This window comes from Arvicanthis niloticus, chromosome 8 (assembly GCF_011762505.2).
Source record: "Arvicanthis niloticus isolate mArvNil1 chromosome 8, mArvNil1.pat.X, whole genome shotgun sequence".
Classification (NCBI taxonomy): domain Eukaryota; kingdom Metazoa; phylum Chordata; class Mammalia; order Rodentia; family Muridae; genus Arvicanthis; species Arvicanthis niloticus.
In genome coordinates this window covers 2,725,841-2,739,614 of record NC_047665.1, presented here as the reverse complement: position 1 = coordinate 2,739,614, position 13,774 = coordinate 2,725,841, and the positions used below count along the sequence as shown (strand labels likewise).

The 13,774-nt window shown below is 40.3% G+C and overlaps 1 protein-coding gene across 1 annotated transcript in view; it reads right to left on the bottom strand.

Moving 5' to 3' along the window:
* Positions 1 to 3,832: 3,832 nt before the first annotated feature.
* LOC117713738 (uncharacterized) overlaps positions 3,833 to 13,774 on the bottom strand; it is a 67,214-nt gene continuing 57,272 nt past the window's right edge. Inside the window, exon 5 of the mRNA XM_076939830.1 lies at positions 3,833 to 4,320. Coding sequence (XP_076795945.1) covers positions 3,833 to 4,320 — 488 coding nt within the window. The remainder of the gene's footprint in view (positions 4,321 to 13,774) is intronic.

The window sequence follows — 13,774 nt, the reverse complement described above, 5'->3', positions numbered from 1 at the left end:
TTTCCCAATGCAGAAGTTAAAGAGAAGACTGAAGGATCTGAAAATGTTGGTGGCCCCATGAGGAGAGAAACAATATCAACCAACCAGAGCTCCCCAGGGTCTAAATCACCAGCCTACGAGCACATAGGGAGGGACCCATGACTTCAACTGTATATGTAGGGGAGGATGGCCTTGTTGGACATAGGTGGGAGAGGAGATCTTTGGTCCCATGAAGGCTGAACACTGAGTGGGGGGGAATCTGAGAGTGAGGAGGTGGGAGTAGGGGGTAGGTGGGGGTATACCCTCATAGAAGCAGGAGATGGGGGGATGGGATAAGTGGTTCCTGGGTGGTAGGGGGAATGGGGTAAGGGGATAAAATTTGAAATGTAAATATAATATCCAATAAAAAAGGGAAAAAAGAAAGGAAAAGTTGTTAGAACCTACATCTTTAATAAAATGTCAGCCCTGTAAAAAATTATCTTGATACTAAGATTTGTTTTGAGAATTGTATATTGCAGAGTACACAGCCTTGATGTATCTACTTATCAAGCAAGCTGAGCAGACCTACTCAAACCTCTGATGTCCTGGAATTCCATCTGGATGCAGTGAAGATACAGCGTCAGAGGCTTATCAATTTACTCTTCCTCCCCGCTCCTAATATCTCAACACCTGTAATCAGCTTGAAGAAGTTAATGAAGAGTCGGCGCCCCTATTCCCTGGGCTTGGGGACTAAGGTGGTTAATATTGGGCTGTCTTGCTAGGGAAAAGTAGTGGTTTTGTTGGAAAAGGGAGGATTAGCTAGGATTTATTTCATAGCCATAACCTATTGGTAGAAACCTGTATAATTGTTATCAAGATGAAGTTATAATTTCTTAAATGGTACAAAATTTACTTTGATTTCAAATTAAGGTTTTCATTAGTACGAGCTTCTTATTGATATAAAAGTGAAATGAATATTGTTACTCTCATAGGCATTGTGCCTGTATAACACATTTAGGAATACAAGGCTTAGACCCAGTCCTTCTTTAACTTTTGCAACTGATTTGAGATGGTTAGCCTGTGAGTTAATGCCCTATAGCAAATTCATGGCTTTGAGTTTATTGTTAGGGTATTTTCTATATTTTATTTAGAAATACCTGAGAGGAGTTAACAGGCAACAGTCCAGATTATCTTACATGGATAGTTGGTTTTCAAAACATCAGAAATCCACAGAATTGACGTGACAAACATTTCTGTATTAATGTTTATTTTGATTAGAGACCTGTCTGCTCCTGAGAGCTTCCTGTCTTGGATCCTAAGAAGAAATTGAGCATCTTTGGAGTTACTCCAGTTGTGGGTAGACAGCCACTAGGCAAGAATTGCCTCTTTCCATCTACAGACAAATTACTGTCCAGAAAAGGACACACTTGCAGAATAGTCGACTGATTATATCTGCCTAGACAGAGTAATCAACCCTTAATAATTCTGCATCACTAATGTCTGTCAGATGATCCTGGGCCAGAAGGCTGAAGATCAGATGTTCCAATGTTTTGTAGTTTCGGGAATGTCCAGGTGTTCAGCAGTCTCTATAAATTGGCTAAGTTTTAGAAGCTATGCTTAGTGCTTCCCATAATTTCAGTTTACTCAGTCATTCTGGATTTCTGACGGGGTTGAAAACTTATAGTCTCATAGCCAATCCTGGCTATTTACTTTGAGAGAAAAGATATGAGTGGATGGTTTTCAGCTGACATTCATTCTAAAGCCAAGAAAAAAGCCAGGTTCAAAACTAAGTGTTTTATTTAGGAGAGATGACAGAAGTTCTGGTTAGTCAACAAGATGATGGACTGGGTATTAGGACTATCTTGTACCTCAGTGGTACAAATTGGTATAATTATGCTCTAATTGTATTTTGAGAGAAAAGTTTTATTTTAACAGGAAAGGTGATATGTAAGAGAAGCTAAGGTGGGAGGAGTACTGAGAGAAAGAGAAGGAGTAAGGGGAGGGGGAGAAGAAGGAGAGGAGAAGTTAGGTGATGAGAGAGAGAAAAACAGAGAAGGGGGGGCATGTAGGCAGGTGTTCATGTGTCTCCACCAGTCAAAGATAGTTGATCTATCTAGATTGGATATTTGTTTACACTTCTGATTGAGCATTACCAAACTTATAAAGCCTTTGATAACATTTTTAAAAATTGTATAAAAGCGAAAAGGAAAAGGGGGCATGGGATAGGGGTTCTCTAGGGAGAGAAAATGGGGAAAGGGGACGGTATCTGAAATGTAAATAAAATATCCAATAAAAAAAAATTAACCTATGCCAAGCACTAGGCTTTTTATTTATTAGCAACTATTATCTAGTAAAAGAATTGTTGCCTCATTATGCATAATTCCTTTCTATCTCTTTGGTCAGTCTTTATCTTTCCATTTCTCTTTGTATCTCTGTCTCTCTCCCCCACAGCTTTATTTTCAATGTATGAATGTCATGCTGTTGTTAGATAAATCTAAATCCATTAAAAGTATATGTTCTACATAGTGATACACATCTTCATAATTTTGTCACTGTCTCTCAAACAATGTTGCATGACTATTATTGCCCCTTGTGCCTTAGAGTATTTGGGAAATAATGTAGCACGTTAAGCTCTAGAGACTGAACAGCATGTAGAAAAGGGTCGCCACAAACTGCAAACTTATACATAGCAATTTAAAACATTCATTTTTTCAAAGTTTACAAAGTAACTTTTTCTTTTTCGTTTTTTAGCAAACAACCTTAATTTTTATTAATATATAATAACTAAATAAAATAATCTTAAATTTCTATCAATATGCAATAATTAAACAAATCAACCTTAAGTTTCTATTAATATGGAATAACTAAACAAAACAGCCTACCACTATAGATGATAACAACCATAATACATCAAATAACCAAAACCACCCACTCCAACTTAAGGGGTTGTACAACAGTCTTTTTATATGTAATTACTTCCTGCTGAATTGGAGTGAAAAATGTCTGTTGAGGGCCTAAGGAGGGGGAAATGGTTAGGGTTTTTTTGGGGTGGGTTTTTTAGAGACAGGGTTTCTCTGTGTAGCCCTGGCTCTCCTGAAACTCACTCTGTAGACCAGGCTGGCCTCGAACTCAGAAATCTGCCTGCCTCTGCCTCCCAAGTGCTGGGATTAAAGGCATGCGCCACCACTGCCAGGCTTGGCTAGTTTTTAAAAAGCAAGTTGTATCATTTATTGCCCAGTTCTTGCATTGTGTATTCTCAGTGTTGTCTGTCCAGTCATGTGTTTTCTGTTAAGTCTATGTATTGCCCAGTTTTTGAGGGATTGCTCATTTGGGCTAGCCCTTTTGAGGTTGATTTGCATGCATTTTTTTTTTCGGAGAAATCAGTAAATGAGACAATCTGTATGTGAGAGTGAATCACCTGGGCTATTTGCTTTGTGAAAACATGCATGTCTCAGTTGATAAGAGCTCTTTCCTAGTCAGATCTAATCTTTATAAATTGTGTTGGTAACCACATTTTCTCATTCCCTGTAGAAACATGAGCATAACCATGTCCCCATCTTAAAACTATTGCAGGCTTCCGCTCTAATGTCAACACATACTTACAGGACATTGGTTGGCCCAGTTCCTCGGCTTTTTCATTAACCCAGTGTCTCTCAGCTGCTCTTGTTCCTTTCTCACCAACAAAACATTATTTAGTCTGTCCCTGGAAGTTCTTATTACTCTTTTTGTGTAATAAGCATCTCTTTTAAGGTACACTTGGCTCTTTTTATAACTGCTTGTCCTGTGGGTCTGTGTGGCACTGTGAGTTAAATGCTTTCTATTGTAATATGCAAAGATTTGCCTCATTTTATTGGATACATCCGCAGGAGTGTTCTCAGTTGTCATTCGTGCAGGTATCCCCGCACTTAACTTTGTGCATTTTCTGATGTGCAGTGAGTTGACACTTCCAGTGGAAAGATTTACTGCATTCTTTACATTCATAAGGATTCTCAGATGAATGAGCGATCCGATGTGCAGTGAGTTGTGACTTATGGGAGAAAGCTTTCTCGAAATCTGTACATTCATATGGTTTCTCGCCCGTATGAGTCATCTGATGGATAGAGAGTTTTGACTTTCGAGAAAAAGCTTTCTTGCACTCTTCACATTTAAACGGCTTTTCACCCAAATGAGTCTTCTTATGTCGACTAAGGTCGGATTTATAATAGAAAGCTTTCCTGCATTCTGTGCACTCATAAGGCTTCTCACCGGAATGGGTTCTTTCATGTGCATTGAGGTGAGACCTGCGGAAGAAGGCTTTTTCACATCCTCTACACTTATAGGTCCTTTCCACTACACTAATAGGTCTGTGAGTTTTCTGATGAGCTGTGAGGTCTGACTTCCAGTAGTACATTTTACTGCACTTGTCACATTCATAGGGCTTGTATTCATTATGAGTTCTTCTGTAGTGCTTATTTAGGGTTGAATTATTACAGAAAACTTTCTTGCAGTCCTTACATTCACAGAGCTTCCCATCACTGTACAGTGTCTGAATCTTGGTATTCTGTAACATGCCGCACAAAGGTTTTACAGGTGCTCTGCCTTGACAGGATGTTGTCCCTTCAGAGACTTCCTGTTGAGTCATTAGCTCTGCTTCAATCATGTCTTCTGGTTAGTTTTTCTGAGTTGCTGCAAACGTGTCTTAGGAATTTCCTTGCTGGTGTCAATCAGAGTACTCACGTTATCAACACCTGGGAGGCTCCACCTTGAAGCTTCTGCTAGGCTCCATGGCCCCAATCCACACTCCAACTTGAAGATCAACTTGGGTTTGGCAATGCAGGGGTCCAGGAACACCAGGTTGCTATAGATCTCCAGCATCACATCCCTGTACAGAATCCTCTGGGCAGCATTCAGGTCCTGCCACTCCTCCAAGGTGAAGTGCACGGCTACATCCTCAAATGACACAGCCCAGTGCCACATAAGAGTTCATCGTCAAATGCAGTGAGGACAAGAACTCAAGCAGGCTACTAAACATGTACGCATGTATCGAGTCCCCTCAAAAGCAAACATGAGTTGACAAATTTTAATATGCTGACTGTTAGTATTCTGTCTAAAGTCCACCTCCACAGTTACCTGACTACAGCCAGGTAGGCCTGGTCCACTATAAAAGGGGCTGCTTGCCCCCTCCTCACTCTCTTAATCTCTTACTCTCTTACTCTCTCTCTCTCTCTTACCCTCTTGCCTCTCTATCCCATCCCCCCCTTCCTCTCTCTCCACGTGGTCATGGCCAGCCTCTACTTCTCTTCTCTCTTATCCTTCCACCTTCTTCTCCCCACCTTTGCCCTATCTCCTGAATAAACCTCCTCCCCCTTGGAACCATGTGGTCTGGAGTGGTCTGTTCTGAACTGCGGTCGGATTTCTAACAACTAACACTGGTGCATTGGCCGAGTTCGAATACTTCGGGAACCACAATGCTGCTGGCTGCTGCAGTCGCTAGCTGCTGTAACGGGCAGGACCAACGCCACATGGCCTGCCTCCATTGCTGCCATCACCTCTATGATACGTGTATTCCATCACTGCTACCTGCCATTACTGACCATGAATTTCCACAGCTGCTGCAGAGTAACTATGCCTGTGGCCCACCACATGGTACTCTGCCACGTGGGTTAGGCAGCCAGACAGGCCCACACAGACCTCTCGGTTCCACTTTCCTGATAACAGACTGCATAAGCCTGTAAACACACACCAGCATCGTAACTTTTTCTTTAGTTCATTAAGGATTGGTCCTGACTACATAATTTGTAGGAATAAAGATGAATCAGAAGCCAAGTGAACAGCCAACCTATGACTGGCCCAACATGAGTCCCATCACATGGGACAGAGTCAACCCTTTACACTAATAATGATACTCTGCTATGCTTACAGACAGGAACCTAGCATAAACTGTCTCCTGTTTTCTCAGTATTAGCTGGAAACAGATGCAGAGACCCATAATCAAACATCAGGTAGAGCTCGAGGAGTCTTATGGAAGACTTGGGTATAGAATTGAGCAAGCAGGAGGGATCAAGGACACCACAAGAAGACCTGCAGAGTCAACTAACCTAAGAAACCAACCAAAGAGCATTCATGGACTGGAAATAGGCTTCCTGCACTGGCGTAGCAGGTACACAGCTTGGTCTTCATGTGGGTACCCTAACAAATGGAGCAGGGGCTGTCTCTATGTTGGTTGCCATTGAATCCCCTTCCCTTACTTGGACTGCTTTGTTGGGCTTCAGTGAAAGAGGATGTTTAGTCCTGCTGAGACCAGATGTTCCAAGGAGGTGTGGAATCCAAGGGAGGCTTCTTTGAGGAAAAGGAAAGAAGGTAGTGGGAAGGATTTGTAAGAATGGGCCTGGGAGGGGAGGAGGGAAGGAATCAGGGATTATGATGTAATTTGAATAAAAATAAATTATTAAAGATAAAAAAATTTATACATAAGAATTTCATACATATATTTACCCTATGTCTCTTTCCACTTACACTTTTTACTTCTAAGCAAGTCCTCCATGCAAATCTACTTCCTGTGAGTTTCATGATCCCTTCCTTATCATTGTTGCTATGTATAAATGTGCATATAATTAATCTACTCAGCACTGATCTGATGAACTTGCAAATAAGGCTGAACACTTAGGGTTGAAATAGCTATCAGGTTTCTCCCTCCATCAACAACAATTCATTGCCTGTATTTCCTCATCTAGGGGATCTTTGTGAAATTTGGCCCGATATATACTCCCAAAATAATTGGTGTTATCATATTACAGATCTTCTTTATCCAGCCATATTGTTAAGATTTCAGGAATTCAGCTTCCCTCTCATGTTGTAGGTTGCCCTGGTGCTGTTTGTCTTTTGATGTTAATTCTTCTTCCTCAAGAGGGGCTGCCCCAACCAGGAGTGGATCATGTACTCAGGTGATTTCATGTGAACCTTCTGCCAATTATAACTGGTCAACTAAAGGCTATAGCCTGTGATTGGGTAGTGGAAGGAAAAATGGGACTGGAGGTTTTAGAGAGGGGGAAGAGAAAAAGGAGAGGGGTAGATGAGAAGAGAGATGAGACAGAGGAAGAGAAAGAGGAGGTGGAAGGAAGATGGAGCAGAATCACGTGGCCTGGAGAAGCCACAAGTAGCAAGGGATCTCATAGCTGAGGAACAGAGTAGGGAAGTGATATATCTGCCCAATCTAGACATGTGGCTTATAAATATTATAACTGAGTTGTGTGTTCTGTGCATGGGTTTATTGGAATTGGAAATTTACTGCAACAAATTGGCACACAACGTGGGGCACAATCTGTTTCATGTAACTTTAAAAAGCAGGCTTACCCCTTTCCCTGGGAATGCACAGCTAGCTTCCCCAAGCCACCAACAACCAACTCATCTTCTTTCTGTCTCCGTTCACCTTAGCTCTACTGAAAAAAAAATCACTAGACCACTTTATTATTTTAAAACTTGCCAGATAACACAATTTCTGGGCATAGAAATCCCTAGCCCTAAACTTACCAGCTAGCCTATTTCAGTTTTCAGCCACTCAATATTTTACGTTTATTGCATGCCTCTGAAAGGGTTAAGAATTTTCAAAATCTCCTAGCAGGCTGGGCAGAAACAAGAGTGTGGGTCAGTTTGGTCATGAGCTCTGTGTTTCAGGAACTTGACTGACCACAAGATAGATGGCTGATTACGTACAGGCTTTTAGAGAATAGCCTATACAGAATGTTCTCCCTGTCTGTTCCTTGTACCCTGTCACAAACTGAATAATGGGCTGAAACTTTCCACAGGTGCTCTCCAATAACCCCCCTTAACTCCCCCTGGGTTGTGGTTTCCTCCCTGAGTTGTGGTTTTTGCCTTTAAATTCTCTCTGTCTCCAAAGCCCCGGGGTCAGATCCCACTGCCCCTGCATGGGTCATGGATCTTGACCTCAGTATACTGATTGAAATATACCTCTTGCTGTTACATCAAGTTCAGTGTCTTGTGAGTTATTAGATGGCCACAAATTCCTGAGGATTGGGTGAGGTCCTCCCTTCGCGGGGGCCTTACACCTCCTGTTTCAAAGCCTAGCCGAAAAGCCTTCTCCTTCCCTGTGACCTTCTCTTCCTCCTGGGATCCAGAAGTCCCACCATTTTCTTTGCCCGCAATTGGCATCAGCCATTCTCTCAATCAAGAACCAATTAGGGAACCAGATTTTAGTATCAGCTCCTCCCCCTAGATGTTGGGCCAGTCACTGGACCTCCTTTTCCTCTATCTCTTCTCCATTTTTGTCCCTGTAGTTCTTTTATGCAGAAACAATTCTGGGTCAGAGTTTTTGATTGTAGGATGCCAACTCCATACCTCCACTTGATGCACTGTCTTTCTACTGGAAGTGGACTCTACAAGTATCCTCCCCCTCCTGTTGGGTATGTCATCTAATGTCTCTCCCTTTGAGTCCTGAGATTCTCTCACCTCCCAGGTCTCTGGTACTTTTTAGAGATTTCCTTCACTTCCCACCCCCCAAAGTTGCATATTTCCATTTACTCTGTTGACCCTCAGGGCTTCTCTCCTCCCCACCCCCAATACTTACTTATGCTTCTCTTTTCCCCTTCCTCTCCCCTCTCCCACCCAGGTCCTTTGTTTCCTCTCCCTCCCATGATTGCTTTCTTCTTCCTCCCAGGTGGGACTGGAGCATCCTCATTTGATCTCATCTGCTTCTTAAATTTCTTGAGTACTGTATTCTAGGTATTCTTGTCTCAAGAACCTAGAAGTACTGGTGAGAAGGATGTCTCAACTGGTTTCTTTTAATGTGAGACCTCTCTCTGGTTCATGCCTACAAGACATATGAATAACAAGAACACTGGTAGATGAATTGGTAAGAGACTTCAAATATACTAGGTCATCCCTCTTGGATCCAGAATCAGTTTTTCAGCCACTGTGTTCACATATACACAAGCTAAATTCTATCATAATATTTATCCCTTAAAGTCTCAAAAAGAAAAAAAAAACAGATTCATTTAAAAGGAGCAAATAACTTGAACTCCTGTCCTTGTGTTCAGCACCAAAAGAGGTACACTTTGAAACTGCACTTGTACTATTTATCTGACTACACTTGGAGGACATAACAACATAGTATTGTTCTTTAATCTCTGAAGATACCTGTACCATATGTTGCTGTCTTAAATACCAACACATAAATTCTCCAACCTCAAGTCAATACATCCAAGAACCACCTTAGTAGAACATCTAAGCTGGGGATGGTAAATAACAGGATAAAAGAACTTCTATCACTCTGAGTCTCAGTGACTCATGAATGTGGCCCCTGAGGTTAGGCACTGTCTGAGATCTGCATGATACAATCAGCAGGAAAATGAGCAAACAGAAGAGCAGCACCTGGGTCAAAACACACCTACACTGCTGATTCATAGCCTTGCAAGTATTCCTGCAAATAGTTCAAATCATCAGGTTGTTCATACCCAACTTTACTCTGCTATACAACATCTCAACACATATTCACACCTATGCTCTTCTTCAGAGAAATAAACTCACCTGCCAAAGCAAATAAAGAAAAGATAATCATGGGGGTCTAGCACTGAATAACATAACTGTTCAGGGATGATTTACAAGGAACACCCTCAGTATTCCAACATAATGACCAGATACCAAGGGCACTTCACTGGCTGGTATGCATAACTGCTGACTTTTGACTTGTCCATACAAATCATTTCATATGTGAAGGAAAGTGCTTTTTCTAAGGGTATCCATGATCCAAAATGGCCTGTCATTGTGGAATGGGATTGGCCAATCTCATTGGGAAGCTCATGTTAATTTCTTCCTAAATAGATTGGTTGCTTTCCCACTTCTCTGTTTTGAGTTGTACACAGACAAAAGCCAGGAGATATGTCACAAAGAAAAACATCCTTTATTACCTAAGGACTCTCTCTTGAACTTTGTTTCATTTTTGGGTTATTATTGTATCATTTTATTACTTAAAACAATTTATAAATTAAAATATATGTTGATCATTTTCTTCCACTCCTCCAAGTCCTATAAGACTCTTCCACCAATACCCACCACACTTTAAGTTCTGTCTCAATAAACAAACAAACACACAATACAACAACAACCTTCTCAACACATTCTCCAAAAAAATACCCTCAAAAGCAAATAAAGCAATGTTCTTTTAAAATGAGATGGGAATTTTGATTCCTAGATATTTTCTCTTTGAAGCTATTGTGAATTAGAATGTGTCCTTAATTTCCTCCTGTTTGTGTGCTGTTGGTGTATAAAACTATTGATTTCTGTGAGTTGATTATGTATCATGCTACATTTTTTAATGTATTCATAGTTTCTAGAAGTATTCTGGTAGATGTTTTGGTATCTCTGATGTCTAATATCATATCATCTGCAAATACAGGTAGTTTCACTTCTTTCTCTGTTTAACTCCCTTTAATTTCCTTCTCTTACCTTATAGTTCTATCCAGTGCTTTAAGCACAATATTGAAAAGGAATGAAGATATTGATCTTCCCTATCTTTTTCCTGACTTCATTTGGATTGTTTCAAGCTCAAGCTTTTTTTCATTTAGGGTGATAATATTGGATGTAGGTTTCTCATATATAGCTTTGATTATGTTAAGGTTTGTTCCCTTTAGTCCTTTATTCTCTAGGACTTTTATGATGAAGGGTTTGGGGTTTCATCACAGACTTTTTCCTGCATCTATTGATATGATAGTATTAATTTTGCCTTTAGATCTATTTTGTTGTTTATTATATTTATTGATTTGTATTGTTGATGCATCCCTGCATTTAATGGATAATGGCAAAGTATTAATGATGCATAATATTTTCAATGTATGTCTGTATTCTGCTTGAAGTAATTCATTGATATTTTTTGAGTCTATGTCCCTCAATGACATTGGCCTGTGTTTCTTTCTTTCTTTCTTTCTTTCTTTCTTTCTTTCTTTCTTTCTTTCTCTTTATTTCTCTTTCTTCCACCTCAAACAAATGCAACTAATAACCATATTAGAACACATGAGCTATGGGTGCAGGGTACTCCTGACAGGAAGTCATGTAGGGTATCTGCAAAGCTGTACCCTTCCCTCCATTCCTTCAAGTCTGATATTACAGTCTCATCCCCAGCTATACAGTAGAACATATATACCAACCTCCCAGCAACCCATCTTCAGTGAACTGCAGAGACATTATCCTCCTAACCTCCCCTCATCTCTTGCTTTACCCTACCCCAAACTCCAGCAAGCACTCCCTCTGAATCCATAAGCCACTCCTGCTAGGAAGGAGGTAGGCTACCTGAAGAACTTCATCTCTCTTTTTGCTACTCCTCAGTGGGAGAAAACTCCCTTCACCTTTGAGAGACTTGAGGAACATCCTCTTGGAGATGGGGGGGAGGAGAAATGGGATGAGGAAATTGAAAGGGGGAACTAGAAGGGGAGAAGAGCTGGACTGTAAAAAAAATTAAGTAATTTTAAAAATCACTATTCTTATCTCCAGCTCTGTACCAGAAGACTTTCTGTAGCTTTCCTTCTCCCCTGCCCCAATCTCCAGTGAATCTTACAGATTGTCCTGCCTATCTTTCCTCCCCTTATTCATTGATTCATCTCACACCCAACACTATCAGGCAGTCCCTGGGGAACCACAGCCTACTTCTGTTAGGGAAGCAGGTAAGCAAACTGCAGATCGTCACCTCTCCCTGCATTCCTTCAAGTCTAATCCCCCAGGCTCATCGAAGCTCTGCAATAGACCTTCTATGGTGGCTTCTCCTCATTTTATGCCTTCATTATTATAAAATTAACCAAACAGATCCCAGTGAAACACCCTTTTTTCTTTCCTCCTGTTAACCACATCAGCACCAACAGTATACCACCATTCCTAAGTGTCAGCTTACAATACCCAGAAACACATTTTACCTGGAAGCCCCTGTGGCCACACCTATTAAGCCCTGGCAGGCAACATATAGCTACAACACTCTCCAAAGAACCAGAAAGGAAACAGAAACTAAGGAATAACACAACCACTCAGCATAGAGAAGACCAAATACCAACACCTAAAATTATAACCTTCCATTCCTAGATGCCATGACACCAGGGTAAAAAACAAAACCAATAAGAGCTTGTATAATATGTCTCCACTAGAGCATAACAAACCTATTGCATGATACTCTAAATTTTCCAACATACCTAAAATACAAGGAAAGTGCAATAAAACAGCGCTTGTGAATATGATATGTTCTTAAATAGAACATGTTAATATGTTCTTAAATAGAACATGTGAATATGTTCTTAAATAGAAAATAAGTAAATCCCATTTTAAAATCTATGAAAACACAAACAGGGGAAAGAAATTAATAAAACCATTCATAAACTGTAAGTGGAAATTAATAAGGGAAAATGAGGGAAATATGAAAATGAAATTTAACAATTCAAACAAGAACTACAGAGGCAAGCTTGACCAACAGAATGCAAGAGATAGAAGGAAGAGTCTCAGGCATTTAAGATATAATAGAAGAAGTAGATTCATTATTCAAAAGATATTAAATCTAATGCATCCTGTACTGGCTGGTTTTGTGTGTCAACTTAGCACAAGCTGGAGTTATCACAGAAGAAGAACCCTCCCTTGAGAAAATGACTCCATGAGATCCAGCTGTAAGATGTTTTCTCAATTAGTGACCAAAGGGGAAGGGCCAATCCCATTGTGGTTGGTGCCATCCCTGGGCTGGTAGACCTGGGTTCTATAAAAAAGTAAGCTGAGCAAGTCAGGGGAAGCATTCCAGTAAGCAGCACTACTCTATGGTTTCTGCATCAGCTCCTGCCTCCAAGTTCCTGCCCTGTGTAAGTTTCTGTCCTGACATCCTTTGGTGATGAACAGCAATGTCGAAGTGTAAGCTGAATAAACCCTTTCCTCCTCAACTTGCTTCTTGGTCATGATGTTTTGTGCAGGAATACAAACCCTGACTAAGACACATCCTAAAACAAAACATCCAGGAATTATAAGAAACTATGAACAAACCAACTCTAAGAATAATAGGAATAGTGGAAAGAGAGGAAACACAGGTCAAAGGTACAGAACATATTCTCAACAAAATCAATTAGGACAATTTTCCAAACATCAAAAGAAGGTGCCGATAAAGGTACAGGAAACATGTAGAATATCAAATAGGATGGAACACGAAAGAACATTATCTTGACATATAATAATTAAAATGCTAAGCATAAAGAACAAAGAAATAATATTAAAAGCTACAAGACAAAAAGAACAGGTAACATATAAAAGCAGACCAATTAGAATTACACTTCTCAGTGAAAACTTAAAAACCCAGAAGAACCTGGACAGATGTGCTGCAGATTCTAAGAAGCCATGGATGTTAGTGAGAAATACTATAACAGGCAAAAATTTCAATCATCATAGATGAAAAGAATAAGACATTCCTAGATAAAACTATATTTAAGCAATAACTACCTACAAATCCAACCCTGCAGAGGGTACTAGAAGGAAAACTTCAACATAATGTGGTTAATCACACACACACAGAGAGAGAGAGAGAGACAGAGAGAGAGACCCAGAGAGACAGACCCAGACACACAATAGAAAACCAAAAGGGGAAACATACACACTACAACAAAACCACATCAATTAACAAACACTGTTTATTGATGTCTCTTACCATCACTTGTCTCATTTCCACAATAAAAAAAAAAACCACAGATGAATGCAATGAATGTAAAACAACACCCACCCTTCTGCTTCATCCCAAGAAACACACTTCTGCTTCAAGGATACTCATTACTTCAGGATAAAGGATTGGAAAAGGGCATTTTAAATAAAAGGA